Raw genomic sequence first — 23,789 nt, forward strand, 5'->3', positions numbered from 1 at the left:
ACCACATCATTCACCATGGCAGCCACCGCTGAGAAGACGTTGCCTACTGATCCCAAGTACGATCAGTACACCTACCCTACTACCGCCCCGGAATCCCAGTCTGGTCACCCTGGCCACACCACCCCGGAGCAGGATGCAAAGGTCGTCCAGTTCCGTGCGGAGCTTGAGAAGGAGGGATACACCGAGCGATTGGATACCTTGTCGCTGCTGCGCTTCCTGCGTGCCCGCAAGTTTGATATCCCCGCCGCCAAGGCTATGTACGTTTTGACGATCCTTTTGTTATTGGCATGCTCCCCCGTGGGGGAGCCTTGCGTTTGACATGTGAACGACTTGAGGCTAATTTCTTACTCTTCTCTCTTCTTTACAGGTTCACCAATTGCGAAAAGTGGCGCAAGGAATTCGGAACTGATGAGCTCCCCGCTGTCTTCGATTACACTGAGAAGGCCAAGGTGTTCGAGTACTACCCCCAATACTACCACAAGACCGACAAGGTAAGTTGTTGCCACTGCCCCTCTCCCTCCAAAAAAAAATCCGGAGATCACTTGTTCGATTCAGCAGTAAAACTAACTGATCCCTCCCCGAATAGGATGGTCGTCCCGTCTACATTGAGAAGCTTGGCAAGATCAACCTCGACGCCATGTACAAGATCACCACCAGTGAGCGCATGCTGCAGAACCTTGTGACCGAATATGAGAAGCTCGCCGACCCCCGTCTGCCCGCCTGCTCTCGCAAGGCCGGCAAGCTGCTCGAGACCTGCTGTACCATCATGGACCTGAAGGGCGTTGGTATCACCAGCATTTCCTCCGTCTACTCATACGTCAGACAGGCCTCCGAGATCTCCCAGAACTACTACCCCGAGCGTCTGGGTAAGCTGTACCTGATCAACGCTCCCTGGGGCTTCAGCGGTGCCTTCAGCATGATCAAGGGTTTCCTTGACCCCGTTACCGTCGAGAAGATCCACATTCTCGGCAGCGGATACCAGAAGGAGCTGCTCGCCCAGGTCCCCAAGGAGAACCTTCCCGTTGAGTTCGGTGGTTCTTGCAGCTGTGAGGGTGGTTGTGAGTTCTCCGACATGGGTCCTTGGCAGGAGTCTGAGTGGGCCCGCACCCCTGCCTGGGCTGCCCCCAAGAAGGAGGAGGCTGCTGAGGCTGCCGCCCCCGTCGAGGCCGCTGCTCCTGCCGCCGTCATCGAGAACGAGGACCCCGGATACGAGAAGAAGGACGCCGAGGGCCAGGAGGGTGCCGAGGCCACCACCAGCGCTTAAATGGAATCATAGAACCTTTTCCCCTTTCGGCTCGTCATTTCTCCGTTGAGAGGGAAGAGCATTTGATGCTGTATTGTTGCAGTCTCATCATCACCTTCTCCCAGGGGAAAAAAGAAACGAGAGAGAAAAAAAACAAGAAGACCTCAAGGAAAAAGAAGAAAATTGATTTGAGGGTATATTTCATATCCCTATTAAGACGAGCTCCACTTGATATCCCTTTGTTGGCAATTTTCTTTACTGGAAGATTCCAACACATCATCACCGACCATCCCCCACCACGTAATCCGTGGATTCCTTGCCCCCACTTGTCCCTTTACCTTTTTTTGTTTGCGTTCGATCTAGATATCATGGAAAGTTCTTACACATGTCCTATTATTGCCTGTTGAACAAGCGATTATGCCCGCGCTTGATATAGAAGGGCAAGTCAGGGTGGACTTCAAAAGCGAGTTTGAGGAGCGAGGGTGAAACTGGCTTTTGTTTTTATGTTTTTGTTGACATGAAGTGTACACATTGAGCACATAGCGAAATCGCGACCGTCACAAGGAATCCATTCCTTGCTCTTGAATCTCTACTCGTACGCATCGAACTAATGTAAATGGATGTCAAGTTCGTAAATTCAAAGTAGATCCATATAGATATATCGTACTATGTAAACGACGGACAATCTACTTCTGAACATTGAAGGAGATCTATCTGCTTCAATGTTAAGTGCTCAGTGTATATGGGCTCATGATTTTTGCGCTTGGTATTCATTTTTGCCTGGCTGCGAGGCCGACCATTGTTTTCTTTGTGGTGGTGCTTGGTTATCTTGGTCCGGGGGTGATCAAAAATAGGTGATTGGTTAAAGGGCTTGAGTTCAATGTTGGATTGATGGGGCTGAGATGCAATCGGACGTCAATTGATCCCAGTCTCCTGTCCGGCTATCTAGCCATGACAAACTCAAGTTGAGAATACCACTGGCCCTCTTTCGGGACAGGATTATGTTTGAAGGTAACTCAGACAACTGAACAGCCTTCCCTATATAGTAGACTCTCGTCCAGCTCAGATCGCCGGAGTAGTCGATAACACATGCCTGTGCTCCATTTTGAATCCAAGCTCCGTGGGTTTATCCGAAGTAAGCAGACGAAGAAGTCCACGCTTCTCCAAATCCCGGCAGAATTCCTCTTTGGAAAGAACATTTCCATGCTCACCAGAGTGCTTCTGATTCACCTTGTCATAGTCGTCACACTTGTTTACTTCCCCGTTATCCTGCCGTCGAGTCCCGACGCTGGACCATGACGGACACATTGTTCTGTCTATAGTTGTGCGCCATCCCGGAGTGGAGGCTTCTTCCTGATTCAGTGCTGCGCCTCGTGGCTCCTTAAGCAACGTCTCTGTGTGAGTAGCCAAATCTGGAAGCGTAAGATATTGGTTATGCCAGCATTTGTCGATGATATTGTCAATAAGCGGATCACCATCGAGCTTCGGGAACACCATGTTCTGTAATAAGTCCAGGACCTCAGGTCCATGCTCGTAAGGATCATCCACAAGACACTGGTCGTCATAAAGCTCAAAGCCGTAGTGGATCAAGTAGTACAACGAACCGAGGGCGAACTGCTCTGTTCGAGGACCTAGAAGGCCGGCAGATCCAGGCATTCCGTGGTCTGTCTCGTTACTATTGAGCAGTCTTCCGTACGGACAAGGGCAAGTTTCGAAATATGTTCCGAACTCGGCTGTGCAATCGAAATCAGACAGTACTAGCCGGTTGCGATCCAGCAAGATATTTTCGGCTCACAGGTCGCCGTGGGCGAGGTTGAGCGATCCGAGGAAAGTAACGCCTTGAGCGAGATCGTTCATCCCTAGAGATAGTAGGGGATCAACTGGTGCCTTATGTATAAGCAGTTATTGAAATGTTGTCTACTAACACGACTTTTGTAGGGCCAAGGGCTCTAGCTTTCCCACTTTAATAACCACTTTAGTTTTGGGGTCCCGAGTAAGATTGAATTGTCTCCTATAAGCAAGGGATATATCTAGAAATGTAGTGAGTAGACGCGCCATTAGCATACAATAGGGCGTCACACCTCTCATGTACTCAAGGAAGATTCCGTCTGTTGTATGGTAGAAACATTGCACTAGAGAGGGGCAGGGCGGATGCCGAGATAGAATCTCATAGATCTTGAGTTCTTTACGGAATGACTCTCTCTCTTCTGGGCCGGACTTGGGGACCTTGACCACGATGAGAGGATGGACCTCGTAGACAAATGAGATGCCTCCTGCCCAAACCCAGTACACAGTAGGAAATTGGTGTTGAATATCCATAACAGGGTGTGCAAAGACAGAGGAACATGGGGAGAAAGAGGGGAAAGGGGGAGCTCTGTATTGATGCAAGGTACATTGGATCACATAATCGCAGTCCTTCTTCCTTAGTAGCATAACAGTACTAGTGATAGATAGTCGTACTATGCCTGCAATCCCCAATCTCCATCAATATTCGGCAATCATACCCAGTTACCAAGGATCTTCCATAAAGTCACTAGGTTCACCACTGTACTGGGTAAGCAATAGACATATTGAGATTAAGCCAGGCAAAACACGGCTGCGGGTGTTTTCTTACAACAATAGAAAGGAAGCCGTCTCTGGCGCCAAAGGCTGTCATTTTCGGCGTTGTTTTCACAGGTCACTATATTCTAGTTGTAATAATATGTAGACTATGCATGTAATCCATGAAATCCAACATCGTGTTCAGGTCTTTCCAACCCATAACCGCCTCAAAAAGTAAAAAAGAATCGATGGTATCATAATCCCTCGACACCAAAACGCCTCGCATATCATATCGAATCAAAAGAAAGCCCCGAATCCGGCAGAGAAACAAAGAACCTGCCCCATCCATACGTGCCGCCTGCCTGCTTTACATGCTCTCCACAACATCAGCCGCCCGTCCAGCCCGTTCAGCCTTGCCAACCGTGGTAGCCAAAGCATTTCCCTCAGAGCCCTCCTCATCATCAGCTTCACCCTGCAACCGCTGCAAAGTCCGCAACGCATGCTCATACACCGCCGCCATATCCCCGCTCCGCCAACGCTCCGCCTCCTCCTCCGTCCCAAGCGGGACCTGTAACTCCCACGCCGGATCCGCGCGCCCGCGTTTAGGATTCCGAGCATGTGACGGGCCTGCTTCGTTTCCATTTGCGGTTCCATTTTGCTTCTGCTTTGCAGACGGCCCGTCCACATCCACGTCCATGGCTTCTCCAGCATCCTCCAGCGGTTCGTCTTTCGCATCCTCGTCTTCGTCTGCGTCTTCATCTTTGAGCACCTGCATCAATTGGGCTGCGTAGTCCTTTGCCGCTTGTCGGGGTGCGTCACGTCTCTGCTGCGCGACTGTCGTCGTGAGCGATTCCAACTGTGCGTAGAGTGCTGTCACGCGGGATGCGAGCTCGGTGTCGTAGGGTTCGTATTCGACTGTTTCGGGTGCGGTGAATGAGGCTGGGAAGGGGAATTGAGGGTGAGTGGAGTCAATGCCGTTGATGCTGACTGAGGAGGAGGCGCTTATGAAGGTGCGGTTTATGTACTGGTTGTTTGATAGGACCTGTCAGTACTGCTGTTTTTCTCTTTTTTTCTTTTCCCGTTCTCTTTTGGGAGGGGCTTTTCCCCTTCTCCCCTCCCCCCTCCCTGTTTATGACGGGGAGAGGATAGATACGCATGGCATTTTCCCTTTTGCAGGTTCAAGACCGAAGTTCACTCACGTCGTCGACTAATTCTCGTACGCGTTCGCGCATCGGATCGGGAGTATCATCGTTTGTTGCGGAAGGGGGGAAGTAGAGGTCGAGTTTTTTGCGGGAGAGGGACACTGTGTTGGTGTAGAGGTAGGTCAGGTCTGCTGGTGCTTGCAGCTCGATTCTGCGGTGTGCGGCCATTGTATATTGATTGTGGTGGGGGGAGTATTAGAGTGTTGATTTGGAGATTGTTTTTCACGCGTTTAGGGCGTTGCAGGTCTTGGCATTTTGGTCCCCGCAAACGATGTCATCGATTAGTTCCAAGTTGGAGATTCCGAGTCCACTTCCACCTTGCTTTAAAGGTTGTGACTTCATTCTTTTCTGATACCACTTCGGCGAATTTTTGTTGCTCTTCCTAGTCATATTATCTTTGGTTTTGCATTACCTGGCATTTTCATACTTGTCTCCTGTCCAGCCGGATCTGGACTGCAAACAGACAGCAGTGGAGTAATGCGATAATGCGGCCTTGGTGATCGTCGTGCCAATTTTCGCAACGACAGTCGAAGGAAAGGAATCAACCATTGATCAACATACACACGCCCGTACAATCATGTCTGCAGAACCTACCGTGGAGGACGCTCCCGCCATCTCCTTGGTGGATAACACTGTCCCTTCGCAACAACTACCAGGAGGAGAGCCCTCTCGACAAACCTCTAAACGCGCCCATAAAGGCGGATTGTCAAAACATATAAGCCGCACAACAGTTTCAGACCAACTAGCAAAGCGCAGATACGCGAAATGGCAACCTGAGAGGCTCGGTCTCTCGACAGACACCGACACATCTCCTAGCAGGGAGTCGTCGCAAGTTCGAGGATCAGTCTCAGCAGAGAGCTCAACGGGACGAACAAACACAAACGAGCCAGGCACGCCGGTACAACCGGACTATGCAACAGAAATAACCCATGTTGACACTGCGGACTTTGCCCTTTCCCAAACTCGAAGCGCCACGAATGATACCGTGCAATCAAGCGGAGAAGCAGGCCAACAGCCTCAATCCGATTCCGAAATAACCCCCAAACCCCACACCGAGCTAGATATTTTATACGAGAACCAGCGTGGCTGGTTCTTTTTTGGCATCCCACTCTACTCTCACAGCTCCCTTCTCAACTTCGATCCTAGCGCCTGGATGACACAAGACAAGCGAGCTAGCCCCGTCAATATCACCAATGCACAGGTCCCGGATCCCAGCTGGGAATGGGCGTGGCGGACGTGGTATGTAGATATGTCAGGCGATGTCGATGAACAGGGATGGCAATATTCGCTCTCGTTCGGCTCGTCCCAGTGGCATGGTACGCATCCGTGGTTTCACTCATATGTCCGGCGGAGACGGTGGATTCGCCTACGACAAAAGATCCCCGAGAGGCGGTACCGTGGACGCTCAGAGTTCGAGAAGGCGCATATGTTAACTGAGGACTACTTCACTATCCATTCTTCCAAGGTGAGGAGTCGTGAGCAAAGTCTTGCGCGATTTTCGACGGTTGAGTCAGGCTATCTGAGTCGGGTGAACACTACTTTGGACGAGGAAGAGCATATTGATGAGATTGGAGATATTCCTTCTCTCATGTATGCGTTGAAACTGGCATCCATTGATCGAGAGAGGATCGATGTGTTGAAGCGATTTGTCGAGCAAGGAGGAGAGGAACTATATTATCTCAATGATAAGGTAAGCTAACTTAACACATTATGGAAAGGCATTCAAAGGCATCCATGCTTTGGTATTGGAATATCTGGTGGCTAACTAGTCTTGTTTATGATAATAGGTTCCAGAGATCATGCCCATGTTTCTATTTCAAGCATCACGGTGGCAGTTCGTGACATATATCCTGGGTGTCATTCACCAGCTATCCAAACCAGCCGATCCTTCAGAGCAAAGGGATGCGGACAAGATACAACGCAAAAAAGAAAACCTTATTCGGGTGGTCGAGAGCGCCAAACAACATGTTACCGGGCCAGAGGTCTTCACCGATATCGCCGGGGACTCGGCATCTGAGCTACTTGATTTAACACCTGTCTCTCGGCATAACACTTTGCTGTCTAAGCGAGCGCAGATCTCCGATGAACCATTGCGCGTAATGAAAGAGAAGGAGATTGTGGGAATCCCAAAGGCCGCGCAAATTGGCCATGAATGGCACATCTATTAATACCCGGCTATTGCAGCCAACTCAATCCTTAGTTGTTTTTCCTAGCTTCTTTCAGCGCTGACACGACCTTGAGCGAAGGTATTTTCTTTTCTGTTTTTCTGTTCAATTAAGTCTCGATATTTTTTCTTATACAAACCAGAAAAGCTGTATTTGCACTGTTGCACATAAACATTATGTACTGTACTAGTCGCGTGGTGCCGGCAACTCGGCCACCGCCTTCCCCTTCCCGCGTAGATTTTTCGGAGCCAAAAGATCGGAGTTCTCAACACTTTGCGCTGTTTTACCACCACTTACTGCTTCAAGCTCCAGATGCCACGAGTGCATCGATCCACATGCTCTCGAGTGGCCACCCGTGTCTAAGAAGGCGCCTTTCAGCCGTCTTGGATACTGTCGCGGCCGCCCCCGAAGATCCTCTCCTCTTCCTCTACCCCCGATGGGCCGCTTCCGCCCTGCAGCAACGGCGAACGATCGCGTCCCTAGCGCCTTCTGCAGCTTTAATACAATGCAATCGAGCTCCTAGCAACCCGATACGTGCCAAAACTCGATCGTATCCATTTCCGCCGCCATTATCTCGACATTCCAGCCAATGGAGCTCTCCCGGAGCCTTGAGTTCGTCTGCCAATAGCTCTACGCCTGTAAAAGATGGTGCTGCAGGTTCCTCGGGAGTGAATGATAGCCCCGATGCCATTGGTTTAAGTCATGACATCGTGGGATTCTCCGGGGGGCTCTCGCAAGAGTCCAACGAATTCCTCGAGACCGCGTCCGATACCCCCAAAGCACATTACAAAAGTCGCGGCAATTTAAGTCGAAGGGAATGGCGACAGAAACGAATCGCAGGTCAACGGGAAGCTGCCAAGAAACCTCAAGAACAAGATATAGAGACGGGGTTTTCTTCGCGGAAGGTCTCCGTGGGGAGGTTGTCCGTCCGGGATAAGAGAAAGCTCCGGTCCGGAGATTTTTTAAGAAGGCGTCGCGGCTCTGACCGGTTTAGAAGTTCTGTGGATGCTTGGAATGATATGAAATTGCTGTTGGAGGAGGTGCATGATGACCCTCGCACGAAGCTCAGGAGAAGCACCAAATCCAAGGAATTGCAAATTCCCGAGGAGACGGTGGCGCTTCTTGCTGGTGTCATGAATACGAGTTTAAAAGAGAATATTTGGTACGTGCATGTGCGGAACGGGTGTAAAGTGCGAATCTTGCACCCAAGCGAGGGTGACGGAGCGCACCGAAAAGTCATCTTGACAGGATCCGAGCATGTCATGGAGACTGTGGAAGGGCTCATCAAAAATGCCCAAGCTTCTCAGGACGCCGGAGACCCGCTTGTTGATATAAGGAAGCCACCCGTTCCCATTTTCTTGGAGAGGGAAATTCTCTCACGGAAGAATATCACGATTCCCAAGATTCGCGGAACTTGGAACTTTCGTCGTCTTGGTGAACGTCCGCTCAGGCTCAAGGATGTCCTTGCATCGCGATCTTCTCTCAATTCCGTGAAAGATTTTGCGGAACATATTGAGGATTTGACGAATGCGAAAGAGCCATCTAATGGTTTGCTAAAATCCCAGAAGGTCCAATGGTCGCCGGATGCCAAACAGATCTCTCGCCACATTTTAAATCTCTTTCGAGATGCCTCATATCATCCCATCATTTCTACTGCTGCATTGAATCGAGCTTTGGAGTTTATGTGTAAGCACGAACAATTGAGTGCTGCACGGATAGTCTTCGTTGGCGCAGAACATGTTGCGACGGTAGACACATATAATGTTCTCCTGCGGTCTGCGGCGCAACGCCATGATACTTGGGCGTTCCGCAAGTTCTTGGCTATGATGCCTCGGTCAAACATTCGTCCCAATGCGGAGACTTGGCTTGCATTGCTGGCGGCTTTGACCACTTCCAAGTCCAAGGCGTCGCTCATGACACATATGGTGCAAAGGGGCCTTATGGCGGATATCAAAGTGATACGGACTGCTCTTCAGTTGACGATTCAAGATTCACTCCTTGTGCACCTTGAAAGCGGACAGGATGTTGAATCATTCGTCGCTCTCATGGAAAAAACCCATGGTGCAAATTGGTTTAGCCCATCGTTACTTGGACAAATGTTCAGTGTAGCTGCACGCTGCAAGAATTTTTCCGCCACGGACGCGCTGTTGAAGGTTTGCACCGAGAATGGATTCGCTATCGACAGTTCCATCCTCAATCAAATCTTGCTGATGTGTCGTGCCAACATTCTGACTGCCCTCAACTACACATACGAATGTGCCAAGTCACCTTGTTTCCATTTTGTGCCCCAGATCTGGGAGCGTCTGTTCCTCATTGCATTCAAAGGCCAGAACTACAATATCTGCCGAGTGCTGTGGCGATACGCCTGCATGGATGGATCTGTGACGAGACGCATGATGCAAACAGTCATCAGCTCATTGACCCGCAACGTGTCATTCAAGAAAAGCACAAATCAAATGAGTAAAATATGGGCCACTGATGCCGCCAAGGTCATCATTGGTATCGATACGCACCTCGAGGACTATAAGATCGCGGACTCGGCTCTGAAGGATGTCCCCTCCGAATTCCACGATACCCCCCTCGCTTTCCTCACATGTGGCTATATACCCGATGGGGAACAACGGCTTCATCAAATGAATCTGGCCAAATACCTTGTTGGACGTGATTTGAGCCACGGCGCTCGATTCTACACGCCAATCAATGACATTTCCATAATGCTCCAAGCCGCGGCTATCATTGATAGCGATTGGAAGGGTGTACCGCGTCCCTTGACGTGGAAAATGCAAAATGCCATCCAAGTGCCAATCAAACGCGACGAGAATTGGCACAAGAAAGTATAATCCTTGCAAAGTTCTCTTATATGATGGTCTTTGCAATCCTTCTCCTCTTTTTTCTTTTTTTTTTTACTTCTGCCTAGCGCTGCCGTGTTGCATGAGATATCCTATTCAGCGGGTTTGGATAGACATAGACTTGTACTATATTGTGTTTTTTTCTACTCATCTGTATAAAAGTTTTGCATCAATCTACAAAACAAACATCCTGCATACCAATACCAACATACATGTATTTTTGCTTTTCAGTATACACCAAAATGTAACATTGAATTCACTCAAGTGCTGATAACAGCATAGTCGGGATAGGAAGCCACCATTCAGGTCATAAGCCAACCACGTTAGGATCAACAAAATCAGCCCAAGACCAGAGACTCAAGTCCGTCGTCAAATGCGGCAATATGCTAGTACCTCTAGTCCTATCGAAATATACGTCTCCTTCCATTGGTATCCCGAAGGCCGACAAGTCCCCTGAAGACTGCATCTCCTTCATAGAGTCACCACTATTAATGTCTAAGGAAATACCCATCTTGTATACCTTGTCCCTCAGAAACCGCGTGAATTCTGCCGCACGAGCCGCAGCGTCCGATAAACGACCCCCGAACTCGAATACCTGGAGCGCGAGATCGATATGTCGAAGCGCCGCCGCACAGTGTATTGAGGATGAATACGCGAGCATGAACCCGATTATCGTTAGGACCGCGTTCCATTGGTACTGGTACAACTCGCTGCACCCGTAAAAAACGTCGTGCTGGGTCATGCGGGTGTGAATGAGGTCAATTGTTCTTAATGCGTGATTTAATGCTGTGTGTGCGTGCGAGTCTGTTTCTGGTCGGTGGGCGTGCGGTGGCGTCGAAGGAGGAAGTATTATGAAGCTGCGGTGGAGACTTATGAGGATATCGTGATACTGGAGTTCCAGAAGGGTGGAGAGTTGGATTTGAAGAGGATGGGATATTGGATTTGTGGTGCTGTGGTTCTCTTCGCAGCGCAGAGTGTTGTAATTCTCTTCCTCGTGGGGGTGGAGATCGGGTAGATCTAGGCGAACATGAATATGCCGAAAATATCTATCACTGCGTAGATCTTCTTTCCATTTCTCAATAGGGAGAAGCTGCCCCGATAGAACCAGGGCGTGTGCCTCGATATCAGACTCTACAGATCCTAACCGATGCGTCAAGGCCTTGACAACAGCCAGCGCGGCACATGTCAATCGAAGACACTGAAAATAGTACGGCGATGATTTCCCATTAGCCACACTATCCGGCGGACAAAATGGCGTCGACGCCGCAATAGAAAAAATCTCCGAAACAGGCTTGCCTGAGTACCGGGAGCAGCGGAAATCAAGATGAACAAGCGTCCACCAAAGCTGGAGGTTCTCCATCTCGTCCGAGCCAGGCTCGACTCGGTCCAGATTCAGGAACCGCGCGACACGCACAGCCATTCCGATCAGGCTATATGCCGCATGATGCTGGCCGGTATCTAGGAGAAAGAGCGACATGATGCAAAAGCATTTCAGCGTCATGAGCGACGGAGTCGCAAAGATAGCGTACTGCGTACAGTAAGCTAGACACCGCTGAAAATATTGCATGCCGATCACCCTGGATCGATTGCCCGGCTCAAAGTGCTTCCACTGTAGGCCCAGAAGCCGCGTATGGAGGCCCGAATGGAAAATATACTGCATTGTATATGCGATTACGGCATCTTGCAGCGGGGTGGGGAGTAGGGGCTCGTTGTCGTCGTCGACTTGGGCCGGTGACACGGGCATTTCGAGATCTTCTTGAGAAAGAATCGGGATATGCGGATGCAGGCGTGTCCGGAATACCCAGAATAGACTCTTCATCTGCTCGGGCGAGATATCGCAATATGCGGCGCTAATGGGATCTACTTCGCCGGGGCAGAAAGGCGATCTATATGGGCCGGGGTGTTCATCGTTGTTGTCATTTGACAAATGTGCGCCTATCTGCGACGGTGGGCGTAGGACGCCTGAGCAGAAAGTATTGATGCGCGTGACGAATTCCAGTGTCGAGTCCAGCTGGTACGTTATAGATACTGCTTGTGAGTCTGGCGAATGTGGTGATGGTGGGCACCTCGGTGTTGTCCCTGGACCGCTCTGGCTGGAGTTTGAAGCGGTTTCAGGAACCCGCTGTGGTTGCGAGAAATCGGATGCGTTCTTGCGAGATTCTCTTCTATTTGGGGATGAGTGAAGAGACCGAAGGCGACTGCAAGAGACGTCATGGTCAACGCACTGGGCGCATGGGATATGAGGGTCGCATCGGATGCGCTGTGCGCGACAGAAGTTGCAGGCTCTATTCACTCGTTGGCGTTTGGCGATTGAGCGAGGAGCAGCAAAGTTATAGAACATTCCGATTACTGCAAGAAAGTGAAGTCAATAGTTAGTCAACTCATAGTCCAGTTAATAATCCATAATGCATTGCGGAGTTTATGGGGTTGCGTGAGAGTGGCCAATAGGAAGTGGTGGACCAGTCCCAAGACGGCATTTGAGTCAGCAAGATTGGCCAATTGGGATTGTCGGGCTGATCTACAAGTAGTAATGCTTCCAAGAGGAAACTTCTCCAGATATTCAGCAAGTATGGGTAATCAAATCTTTTTGAAAGTAGATGGAAATGTCAGAAACACATATAAAAGACCTAGCACGCACGGTGACGCACCTACTAAGCAGGTTTTCACTTCAAATATTGATTATTCCTGATATTGGAATTATCCCAAACTTTGGAAAACATCCGATACCACCCCCAGCACCCCATCACCAATGGCTCATAACATTCTCATAACCGGCGCCTCTGGGTACCTCGGGGGCTCTCTCCTTGCCCGCTGGAAAAATGCCAACCTCCCTCCCCACGGCACGCTCCACGCCCTCGTTCGATCGGAGCGTCAAGCCGAGGCCGTGAAACAATACGGCGCCGAACCACTACTATGTGACCTGGACGACCATACCAAGCTGAGAGAAAGCATCATCAACCATGAGATCTCCATAATTCTCTTCCTTGTGGACTCTTTCAGTGGCCGACACCAACCAACCATGATCCAGGCTCTACAGCAGGTCAAGATCAAAACCGGTAAAGAGGTTCATTTTGTTCACACTGGCGGGGCGAAGCACTTTAGTCGTCATTCGGGCCTTCCTACCGAAGAACCGTTGCTTGATACCGATCTGGGGATTTATGAGATGCTGAAGACGACTGTGTCGCCGCATCCTTATTTCGCTCCGGTATGTACATGTACTACATACTAACCTTCAAAGGCCTTTAATGTTGGGATGGATCACCTCGATTACTTTGAGGCTTGTTGCATACTGCGGGCTGGCAAGGTCTGTGCTAATTTATATATTGCAGACCATCAAAACAAATATCATTGTCATTGATGCCTGTGAACAGTATGATGTGCGAGGATATATTTTTGTCCCGTGTATTGTGTATGGACGAGGAGAAGGATTTGGAAATCGAATTTCCATTCAAGATGTTGCGATCGTGAAGGCCGCTAAGAAAGTTCGGCGAGTTTATCGGGTCGATAGCGACAGTCCGGTATGTATGCATATGGAGAATCTAGGAGGGCTTCATATACGACCTTCAATTGATGTTCAAAGGGACCTTCAAATGTTTTGAACACTGCATACAAAGCTTAGAAATACTAACACGATACAGAGCTGGCCCGTCTGCCATATCGTGGACAACTCCAACCTCTACCTACAAATGGTGCGGAATATGCTTCTGAACAAAGACATAGGTTACAATAAGCGGGGCTTTTACATGGCTTCTTCCGGCAGCGTCGCGTGGGATGATATTTATCATGCCTTTGCAGTGGCGTTGGCAAAACGGGGTGTCGTGGATGATGATAGGGTCGAACAAGCAGATGACATAGCCCTGGTGGAGATGGGCGAGGCACTAGGAGTGCCACCGTCTCTCGTGCCGGTGATGTTAGGTGGAAAGTACGTACTTTTTCTTCTGAATTTTTTCTATGCTGCTTTTGGGATTTATTTATTTCTTCCTAACTAATGGTTCTCAGGTCTACCTTTACTGCTGTACATGGTATTGAGATTGGGTGGAAGGCCGAATACGCACCCGAACATATCCTCGAGACTGCGGATGAGGAAGTTGAGTTGATCATCGAAGGCCTTGAGCAATAGACACTAGAGGGATGATCACTTCCAAGGCTGAAGCCGTTTTACCCATGACGACATTCCGCACAACACATCAAGGATTCGGACTCAACGGGGAATAACGGCTCTGGTCCTCTAGGGACGAATTGCTACCAATGAAGATTGCTGTTTTCCATAACCCTTATGTATTCTATATTGTTTCATGGCACGGGGGTCTTCCTGCAGGCTATGATAGGCTCTCTCTCGAAGCCTAAGGCTTCCAAGGTTGCGGAGAACTAATGAACGATTCAGGATAAGGGACCAAGTGGCTTTATTTGCGAGTCCCAAGAGTTGCACTACAGACGGATCTAAATATAACAATCCCTGTAAGTACTAACGTGCTCCGGAATACTTGGATGCTAATCAAGGAAAGAACATAATAAGGTAAATCTGTTATGCACGGCAAGCAGAGCCGGACCCCCTGAAGAGATGAGGTGAAAAGGCCGGGGGTCTGGCCCGCTGTCAAATGTTGATCGACCACGTTTAATTTACTTGACTCCACCGTTTCGTTTGCCCCGTGCGAATTCCCCTTATTGCCACGTCCTCTCCGTGCAAAAAAAAAAAAAAAGGGGGGGGATAAGACTTTATTTTTATCTCCTCAACATTTCAACACGTTGATCAATAAGTGACCCCTGACGAAGAAGATTGTGGACCTTTTACTTTTTTTTCTCGGAAGTTTAAGCTCCTTAGGTTATTGTGGTTGGTTGAAGGTATTGATCGTCGCTGATATGTGAGGTATCCATGTGGCTTAGAACTTTTTCTCCTTCTCCATACTTTCGGAAAGCACCCATTTGGGTGGGACCGTTAGGAAGCGATCGGGATTTGAACTCTACGGGACTAAAGGTCTTGGGGATGACTTACTTTTTGAGAAGTGGATCAGTCGACGGGGGTGCCCGTACGAACGGAGGGTACAGAGTACTGGGAGAAATACCTACTTTTGAAGCGAGATAGGGGAAGAGTTCAAGGTTGATGCCGGGTGATTTACTTGAACCTACATAAGTACAGTGGTAGACATCTAAGCCCATCAGCCATCAGCCATCCCGAAAACCTTCCAAGGTTGGAAGACGCCATTTCTTAAATTTGGGACTTTGAGAAGATTGGACATACGGGGCACGGAGTACCTTAATTCAAATCCATATGAAGTATCTACCCCGGAGGTACCTTTACATGTACCCAGTACATAGTCCCAGTCTTACGAAATATGTACTGTTAGTTCACATTAATTATGCAATGCAACTCCCCTAACAGGAAATCACTGCCCATCTCCTCTGTACTCCGTAGCAGATCGGAACCGAGGCGTTGATTTCCCATCGATGAAATAGCAAGTCATCCTATGATAGGAACATCTATCTCCACAGAAAGGATTACCCCTGCCTTAGCAAGCCAGAACGGCACGGATGAAAGGCGTACCGAAGATCATGAAACCGGAAAGAACGAACCGGAATGAAGCCCCTCGTTTCAGGGTGGTACAAATGGTCAGCAGCAGATCCCTCGGAAGACAACAGTCTGGGGTTAGTGATGAACTGCAAAAATATACCAGTCTCTTGCTTCGTCGAAGGGTACTCCATCAGGGAGGGGGGAGGGGGGAGAATCAAGGCAAACAAGAAAAGGAAAAGCGTTATCTTCCCGAAACTTTTAGCTTCTGCGTAATCGGTGGATTGGAAAATGGTGAGCACGGGCACGCGTGCGTGCTCGACACACGGAATGCACAGTGGAGTTTGCCCTGACGTTCTCCACCAAGTCTTGCCGAAGCTGCTGTTCCACCGACCGATGGGTCATTTTCTGACCGTTTGGTCCCTGAAGGCGCATTTCTTTTAGCGAAAAGCATATTTGCTGATTGGCGACCAGAAAACCGGGAATTGAGTCCGAGATTGGCGCATTTAAACGAGGAGATCGGAAATCCAGATGTTGTGTTCTCCGCAGAACGCGAGGTGTCATGAATCATGCTTTGGAGAGGAATGGCCGAAGCCTCCCCATGAGGAAGATCATTGAGTAGGCGGGGAGGAAGGAAGCAAGCATGCATGCAAGAGAGGGTTGTGGCTAGCCCCGTGAGTACTACGGTACATACATACAAACAGGGGCCAAATGTGTACATCAACTCCGTACTCCGTAGAGCACATGTGGGGACGTGGCATAATGGAAGCCGGGACAGGATTCCACCGCCGTTTCAGAAATTTCCTTGCGTCTGTATGCGCGCACAGCCCATGCGGGTTTCAGCAATTGCGTGCCGATCGTTGCAGCTTGCATGCCGGATGGCGCCTTGGCACGCAGCGAAGGAACCATCGAAAAAAAGGCACGCGTGGAGACGGTTTTTTTTTTTTCTTATCCACCTGAATCACTGGGACCCAAGCTCTTGGGAGTGTACTTTTCGTCCGTACATACGGAGTAATACATTTGTTCTCCGGGGGTTTCCCTACTTTTTTTTTTCTCTATTTTTTTTTCCCCCTCCATGGGAGTACAGTGTTGTATTTGGCTCATCTTGTCATTGTCTCTTTGCTCTTTGCCATAGACATGAATCATGAATCATGAATCATGAATCATAGATCGTGATCATATAATCATGGAACAATCGATAGTGTTATGCAAGGATGAAGTGAAGAATCCATTGTTCTGGAAGTGCACGATGGAATGTGATTGGTCGATTGGTGGGAGGGTTTTCAATAGCGTCGCGATGGATCGGATCCTCTTTGTCGGAGTAAGTGACAGATTTGGGTATGAGAATCTCATAGAACTTCCATTTTGTTACTTTCATTTCAGAGTATATGGTAAAAAAGTATTGCTAATGTCAAAGATTTGCTGGTATTTACTAGTAGTATTGAGTATATGTAGTATATAATAGTAAAGCATTTTGTATTTAACATTTAGCATTTAGCATTTAGTAGATCAGTACTTTTGAAGCAGACACAGATCATAAAAGGTAAATGAGTTAGAGCCTTTGATGTAATTATGGAAAAAAATGAAATAAGAAAAAAGGCCAAAGTTGGCCCCATGGTGGATCGGCCTAGCGCCCCCTTAGTATTTACCATTTACCATTAGTACTTGTTCTGTAGATATAGAGAAATGAGAGAAATGAGAGAAATGAGAAATGAGAAATGAGAAAAGAGAAAAGAGCCCAAAAAAATTAGTGAAACCTTCTCTTTCCACATTCCATTAGACACATTTCTCATTTTCTTCTGTCTTTTTTGATCTTTTTTTTTTTTTTTAAATAATTTTCTCTCCTTTTCTCTTGTGGTGGATTATAAGTGTATCCTAGGAGGAAACCAAAGGGAAAAAACCAGCAAGTTTTGGCAATTCAAAACAATTCTTGGGGAAAAATACCGAGATAAAATAATCTTCAAGCTCGGCACTAACACATCCCCACTTGTGGATTCCCCTTGTGAGACCGAGATGCTATTGATCTCAGCTTGACTTTCTCCAATACTTTCCCATAATCCTAGTCCTTGTGTTTGGTGCTTTTGTCATCTGTCACCCTTTTCGCCTCCCCGCGAAACGCCCCAAAAAGTCTGGGTCCCCGTCGATCCTGCGCGAACTCTCCCTTCCACGAATTCCACCTTCGCAACAGCACAGGTCACCAGTACCAAGTGACCGACTCGGTGTCTCGGAGGATAATCTGGTCCAATTGGAAACTCGGCGACAACACATTCGTAACGGAACGTGGCAGGTCCTTGGGTGTGGGGAATCTTTGGAAGAACCCTTCGAAACCGGCGTTGACAGGATCTCGAAAACACGACCGCTCATTCGTCGCGTGTGGGATCAAAACTGCAGAGCAATCTTTGAATCGGTACGTCACCCTATCACGTCCTCCGGAAATCAAAATCTTTGCGATGCGCGCCCGTTCGAGAACGCTCTTTCTCAGCCTCAAAACAGTCCGTGAGGGAGGAAAGAAGTTCAGAAAGAAGAGGGAGAGACACGCAGAGAGAGAGAGAGAGAGTTGGTGGCGCGCATCCCTGATTCAGATCAGACCTCGTTCTATCTAGACTCGAGCTACCCCCCTGTTCTTCTCTATACTCGATCGCTAATTATTCTTCGCGTTGATTCAGATTCCTCTTTTAATTTTCTTTAATCATGGGTTGTATCTCCTCGAAGCCCGCCGAAGCGGATAAGGATGCCAGCCAGCGCAATGCCCGGATTGACCGAGTCATCAAGAGCGATAAAAAGACCATGGATCGCACTATAAAGATCTTGTTACTCGGTAAAGAATCCCTTCAGCAAGCTCCGCTCGCAATCAATTCCAACTAACCTTCTCACCAGGTGCCGGAGAATCGGGAAAATCCACTATCATCAAGCAAATGCGTATTATCCACAGCCGAGGCTTCCCCGAAGAAGAGCGCCACCAAACACGGGCTGTCATCTACTCAAATGTTGTCATTGCCTTCAAGGTCTTGCTAGACATTATGAAGGCGGAACGCATAGGTTTTGAGAACGACAATACAAAGGTATGGCGATCTCTATACCGGCCTAAGGTTCATTCGCTAATCAATCTATGAAAACAAAAGGCCAACGGTCAACTATTAGACAAAACCGAACCCGACGTCGGCTCGGATGAGGCTTTCTCGGATCTGAAGGTTCGCGATGCGATGAGGGCCATGTGGCTCGACGGCGGTGTTCAGAAGGCCGTGGCGCGCGGCCATGAATTCGCACTTCACGACAACCTCAGCTAGTGAGTCATTACTCTTTCCCTGAGCTTATCGTATCCAAGCTAACAATTTATCGTTTAGTTTTTACGACTCCCTGGACCGGATCTTCGCCCCCGGGTGGCTTCCTGACAACCAGGATATGTTGCAAGCCCGACTTCGGACAACGGGTATCACCGAAACCCTATTCGAGCTTGGCCAGATGAACTTCCGCATGATGGACGTTGGTGGACAACGCTCGGAGCGAAAGAAGTGGATCCATTGCTTTGAGGGAGTTCAATGCTTGTTGTTTATGGTGGCTTTATCTGGATACGACCAATGTTTAGTCGAAGACCAGAATGCTGTAAGCTTATCTTCCCCAATACCATTTCTTTCACAGATCAGTGCTAACAAACAAACTCCTACAGAATCAAATGCACGAAGCTATGATGCTGTTCGAATCACTCGTCAATGGCGAATGGTTCAAGCGCAAGCCTATCATCCTTTTCCTTAACAAGATCGATCTCTTCAGAGCCAAACTCTCCATTTCCTCCATCTCCAGACATTTCCAGGATTACAGCGGCTCCGATACAGACTTTGAGGCTGCTACACGATACTTTGCCGACCGATTCCGCGGAATCAACCGAATTCCAGATCGCGAGATCTACATTCACCAGACCAACGCTACGGATACCACTCTATTGAAGGCCACCATGGACTCGGTCCAGGATATGATCATACAAAAGAACCTTCATACCTTAATACTATAAGGCAGCGGAATTTTATTATACCGGTGGCCTTCATGATGAACGTCATTGTTTGCGACGAACTCGATTGTCGTTTCTTGTCAAGCTCTTGAGCCTACCTTGTTTTTTTCTTTCTCTTTGTTCTCTCCTTATATTCGGTTGCATAATTCGGCGGTTTATTCTCCTTTCTGTCATAGGCAATATTGCCATGTCTTTTGCATCCATTGCATTTCCGAGTTTTGCTATCTTTCATGAGGCGTCTTGATGATAGAATCGTCGGCCTCTGCCGTATCCTTGGGTCTGTTACGTTGCATCCCAAAAGTCTGTTCAATCTCACCAACTAATGCCAAGCTACAAGCTCTGTGATGGTTTATTTTCTGTCATACTTTGTTTTCTTTTTTGTCTTTTTTTTTATCATGCAGGATGATACCACTTTTCTTCATTTCTTTCTTTGTTGCTGCAAATTTGTTTTACCTGACGACTGTATCACCACAGGTTCTTAGTTTCCTCTATTAGTTCTACAACCTTGAATGAACTTCGATATATCAATCATCTCTCTATAGGAGCTCTTTCAAGTAAAAGCCATGATATTATTTAGTAATTAATGATTAGAGATTAGATCCATGGGTAAACATGACAAACAGGTGAGAAAGAGCCAATGTTGGAGACTATCGACATTGACTAGCTCATAGAGCAATTTGTGGTTCATAGTAACTAGTACTACTAGATAATATACCCCATTCTGTCACCACGTGGTAATGGAGAAGCTAAAGAATATTACCAAATAAAATCTTAGCTATTGAATTTACAGACTTCTTATGTTAAGAGTCTATAACGTTACCCTTTTTTCGTACTAGTTACAGTCAACTGTCTAGCTGAAGAACGGATAGGCGCCAGATGGCTCAGGCATAATATTACATAATCTCCGCATGATCAGAGACGCCGAGTTCCGGTCCGATGATTTCGCCTCCGATGCAAGTTCATCTTCACCTTCTTTCCCAGTTCCTGGGTACCACGCCAACCATGTTGTCAACATCCATACGCCGGGCCGCCTGGGCGCCTCTTTCCGGTGTATCTACCCCTGCCCAGAATGTTCCATCTGCTGGTCTTCTCGGCGCAACCCGCTACGTGCATCAGCGCCGATACTCCTCATCCTCCTCCAAACCACCAGTTCCCCCAAGCGATGGCTCCCAACGTCTGGATACCTCTACCGCTGCGAAGAGTGTGAACTCTTCCGGTGACAAGAGCAAGGCCACCCGCCGCCGAGGTAAGGACACCGGTGCCCGCAACGGATCTTCCAGATCCAGCCAGCAGCATGCGGCTTTTTCGAAGCTCCCCAGCGTCCCCTCGACACAGCACCGACAACCTCATGGTGAGTTCCCGCCTGTAGCAGCTGAAAGGGGCCCGTTGTGCTCCTTCGAGGCATTTTATACTAACTTTCACCCACGCAATAGACGTTCACGTCGCCTCGTTCTTCTCCATTCACCGCCCGATCTCCGTGACCACCACGGTCCCTCCAACCTCGAGCTCCGAAGCCTTCGAATCCATCTTCTCCAAGAGAATCCTGAAGAACCAGCCCGACGATGTCATTTTCACCCTCTCAAACACTGTGCAGTCTATGGAGGGCCCCAACGGCATGTCCGAATCCGAGGACCCATTCGGCCAGATGCACAGCCGCTTCACCAGCGATGCCAACGGCGAGCTTCAGATGCTCGATCACCCCGAGGCTCACATGTCCATCGAAGAGCTTACTCGGCGTCTTCGCCCCTTCCACCCTCCCCCACCCCCAGTCCCTATGAACATGAGCGCTGAGGCCGAGGCCATGGAGTCTCAAGAGGCCCAGAGCGAACAGGACGCCACTTACTCCACCGTTCTCACCATTCGGGAATCCCGCGGCGCCGATGGTCGTAAGACCTACGAGGCCTCGACCGGTCCCTTTGTCCGTGACGAGATGGAGGCCCCTGCTGGTTTGCGCGATGAGATTACCATCGATGCTCCCAGCAACACCACTGGCATGACCTATGTTGAGCGTCTGCGCAACAACTCTTCCATGCACGCCATTAGCACCAAGAGACGGCGCAAGGCGAAGATGAAGAAGCACAAGTTTAAGAAGCTGATGCGGAGAACACGTACTCTCCGTCGGAAGCTCGACAAAGCTTAGATCTGGGGCGGTTTCCGCGTTTCCATTTTGTTTTGGTGTCCTTTCTTCGGTTTTTATCGGATGCATCTTTGGCCTGCTTCTTGCATCTTTGCTGGGTTGAGGAGGACTAGTGTTGTCTGAATTATAAGACATTTCTCCTCTTTTTCTCTAGTACATTGCTCCTATTTATTTCTTGTGCTTTTTTACTTGGTTTCTCCTATACTACTTCTACTACTACTACTACTATCCTAACATCCACCGATCATCCACCAAGTTTCACTTTTTTTTTTTTGAACATTGAGCTAGAAGCCGTGGTTCATGACCGTTTCCTCTTATGTGTGGTATACCTATCCTGTCTCCCATGCATCGCGGACTGTCTTATAGAATCTGTTTTCTTGACGACCCAACAAGCTGTGTCCTGCATTCCATTAACTTCCATGACTCGCACTTGAAGTAAATAGAAGCATTCAAACCTATTGTACCTAGGAAATCAACTGGTTCATCGGTTTTCAATATGATACCTCTCGACAACGGGCGATCTTCCTAAACAAGGTTGTAGTATATCTACTATGAAGTGCAGAATCAAAAGGCATATTGCACAGAGTCGGGATTGCTATATAATATCGAATACAATGACCCCGACAAGCCAAAAAGAAAAGACAAGAAAAAGAGTCAAAATCGAGAGTGAAAGGTTTAGAGAAAGGAGGGTCTTCAGCACTAACAACGAGGCCAACAAGGCAAGTCAAACTCGTAGTAGCCATGAGACAAAAAAGTGGAAGAGAGTCCCAACCAAGCGAGACTCAATATAAAATACAGTATCCAGCGCGCGCATTCATGCAATGTAAGCCAATCCAATATCTACCCACACCTGTCCAACCGTTGGGATAGTATCCCCCGATTCTACATACCACATTGATCAAAAGAAGAAATTCCCATTCACAAGTCAAATGAATTTATCATAGCCGAAATCTTTTACCATCGTGCTCCACTAGCCTTCGTACCCGACACCATGGAACGGAAGTTTTAACGCGCTTGTCATGTCGGGCTCCGAGGTTCACAAATTGACACGTCGGACTGCAAGAGACCCCACGCGCTCGATGAGTGAGGTATCTAGTAGGTTCCGCACGTTATAACGAGGGAGTGCTCGTTTAGCAGGAAGCTTTGGAGCGAGAGTTCATGAGAAGAGCGACAATCAGTCCATAAAGACCTAGAGGGATATCGTTAGCACCTAATACGGGCCTCTTGCTTTTGAGCAGAGCAGCGCAGCGCAGAACACTGTTGCAAATGACTTACCCAAGACTTCCGCGAAAATGAGAATCAAAATCATTCCAACATAGAGACGAGGTTGCTGAGCAGTTCCGCGGACACCAGCATCACCGACAATACCAATAGCGAAACTGTAAGGTGGACGAATGTTAGTTATCAGGGCCATGTGGAATGTTTCAGGAGGGTTGGAAATCGGACGTACCCAGCAGCCAGACCAGCCAGACCGACAGCGAGACCAGCACCCAGCTGGATGAAACCAGTGTATAGAGGAAGCTTCTGGGTCAGGTCGTTGGCGACCAAGACCGACACGACGAGACCGTAGATACCAATGATACCAGCCATGACAATGGGGACAATGTCTGTGAGTTGGATTAGTAAGTGCGTTCAGGCATTGCAGTGAATAGTACAGCAGGATTGATATTTTCCAGTCCGTACGAAGCTCGACATACTCTTAACGATCAGGTCGGGGCGGAGGACGGCCATGGAGCAAACACCGACACCAGCCTTAGCGGTACCGTAGGCGGCACCGAAGCAGGTGAAAACGATAGCGGAGGTGCAACCCATCGCACCGAAGAAGGGCTATTGAAGATATATCAGTCATTGATTCCGGCGATGTCATTTCTGCAAACAAGCTTGTTCAGGCCCATGGGAGGGGCGGTTCGTGACGGCGTCGCCGCATAATTGGACCCGATAGCGATCGAGAAAGCTAGACTTACCGCATAGACGGGGCTATTCAAGATTAAAAGTTAGCAGGAGTCATCAATGCGTGTGAGCCCGTGATGGATGAGGCAGTGCCGAAGGTCGGTAGCTGTCTAGCACCCAGGGGGCTGGAGTCATAGCGACGACGTACCAGAGTTCTGTGGCCATGCTGACGGATATTCTCGACAAGACT

General features: G+C 48.7%; 10 protein-coding genes across 10 annotated transcripts; 6 read left to right on the forward strand and 4 right to left on the reverse strand.

Moving 5' to 3' along the window:
• Positions 1-15: 15 nt before the first annotated feature.
• N7466_009037 (SEC14 family lipid-binding protein) lies at positions 16-1,264 on the forward strand (the record flags this gene model as incomplete). Its single annotated transcript, XM_057168426.1, has 3 exons — positions 16-257; positions 368-491; positions 587-1,264. The coding sequence occupies 3 exons, from the start codon at positions 16-18 to the stop codon at positions 1,262-1,264; spliced, it is 1,044 nt and encodes a 347-aa protein (XP_057019057.1).
• Positions 1,265-2,305: 1,041 nt separating this feature from the next.
• N7466_009038 (serine/threonine protein kinase) lies at positions 2,306-3,562 on the reverse strand (the record flags this gene model as incomplete). Its single annotated transcript, XM_057168427.1, has 3 exons — positions 2,306-2,918; positions 3,039-3,123; positions 3,310-3,562. The coding sequence occupies 3 exons, from the start codon at positions 3,560-3,562 to the stop codon at positions 2,306-2,308; spliced, it is 951 nt and encodes a 316-aa protein (XP_057019058.1).
• Positions 3,563-4,151: 589 nt separating this feature from the next.
• N7466_009039 (uncharacterized protein) lies at positions 4,152-5,154 on the reverse strand (the record flags this gene model as incomplete). The annotated part of the gene is made up of 2 exons (XM_057168428.1): positions 4,152-4,808; positions 4,984-5,154. 2 exons carry the CDS (start codon positions 5,152-5,154, stop codon positions 4,152-4,154), a joined length of 828 nt encoding a protein of 275 aa, XP_057019059.1.
• A 409-nt stretch (positions 5,155-5,563) lies between these two features.
• Positions 5,564-7,154, forward strand: N7466_009040 (uncharacterized protein; the record flags this gene model as incomplete). The annotated part of the gene is made up of 2 exons (XM_057168429.1): positions 5,564-6,676; positions 6,774-7,154. The coding sequence occupies 2 exons, from the start codon at positions 5,564-5,566 to the stop codon at positions 7,152-7,154; spliced, it is 1,494 nt and encodes a 497-aa protein (XP_057019060.1).
• A 173-nt stretch (positions 7,155-7,327) lies between these two features.
• Positions 7,328-9,991, forward strand: N7466_009041 (uncharacterized protein; the record flags this gene model as incomplete). Its single annotated transcript, XM_057168430.1, has 1 exon — positions 7,328-9,991. The coding sequence occupies one exon, from the start codon at positions 7,328-7,330 to the stop codon at positions 9,989-9,991; it is 2,664 nt and encodes an 887-aa protein (XP_057019061.1).
• A 316-nt stretch (positions 9,992-10,307) lies between these two features.
• N7466_009042 (uncharacterized protein) lies at positions 10,308-12,341 on the reverse strand (the record flags this gene model as incomplete). The annotated part of the gene is made up of 1 exon (XM_057168431.1): positions 10,308-12,341. The coding sequence occupies one exon, from the start codon at positions 12,339-12,341 to the stop codon at positions 10,308-10,310; it is 2,034 nt and encodes a 677-aa protein (XP_057019062.1).
• Positions 12,342-12,749: 408 nt separating this feature from the next.
• N7466_009043 (uncharacterized protein) lies at positions 12,750-14,120 on the forward strand (the record flags this gene model as incomplete). Its single annotated transcript, XM_057168432.1, has 4 exons — positions 12,750-13,205; positions 13,330-13,518; positions 13,639-13,922; positions 14,000-14,120. 4 exons carry the CDS (start codon positions 12,750-12,752, stop codon positions 14,118-14,120), a joined length of 1,050 nt encoding a protein of 349 aa, XP_057019063.1.
• A 4,077-nt stretch (positions 14,121-18,197) lies between these two features.
• N7466_009044 (guanine nucleotide-binding protein subunit alpha) lies at positions 18,198-19,515 on the forward strand (the record flags this gene model as incomplete). Its single annotated transcript, XM_057168433.1, has 5 exons — positions 18,198-18,324; positions 18,384-18,568; positions 18,629-18,792; positions 18,851-19,109; positions 19,174-19,515. 5 exons carry the CDS (start codon positions 18,198-18,200, stop codon positions 19,513-19,515), a joined length of 1,077 nt encoding a protein of 358 aa, XP_057019064.1.
• A 999-nt stretch (positions 19,516-20,514) lies between these two features.
• N7466_009045 (mitochondrial 37S ribosomal protein mS38) lies at positions 20,515-21,652 on the forward strand (the record flags this gene model as incomplete). The annotated part of the gene is made up of 2 exons (XM_057168434.1): positions 20,515-20,863; positions 20,946-21,652. The coding sequence occupies 2 exons, from the start codon at positions 20,515-20,517 to the stop codon at positions 21,650-21,652; spliced, it is 1,056 nt and encodes a 351-aa protein (XP_057019065.1).
• Positions 21,653-22,779: 1,127 nt separating this feature from the next.
• N7466_009046 (H(+)-transporting V0 sector ATPase subunit c) lies at positions 22,780-23,764 on the reverse strand (the record flags this gene model as incomplete). Its single annotated transcript, XM_057168435.1, has 6 exons — positions 22,780-22,838; positions 22,925-23,028; positions 23,100-23,256; positions 23,347-23,476; positions 23,614-23,626; positions 23,748-23,764. 6 exons carry the CDS (start codon positions 23,762-23,764, stop codon positions 22,780-22,782), a joined length of 480 nt encoding a protein of 159 aa, XP_057019066.1.
• Between the last annotated feature and the right edge of the window lie 25 nt (positions 23,765-23,789).

This window comes from Penicillium verhagenii (assembly GCF_028828195.1).
Source record: "Penicillium verhagenii strain IBT 33310 chromosome Unknown utg000008l_segment0_segment0, whole genome shotgun sequence".
NCBI lineage: Eukaryota > Fungi > Ascomycota > Eurotiomycetes > Eurotiales > Aspergillaceae > Penicillium > Penicillium verhagenii.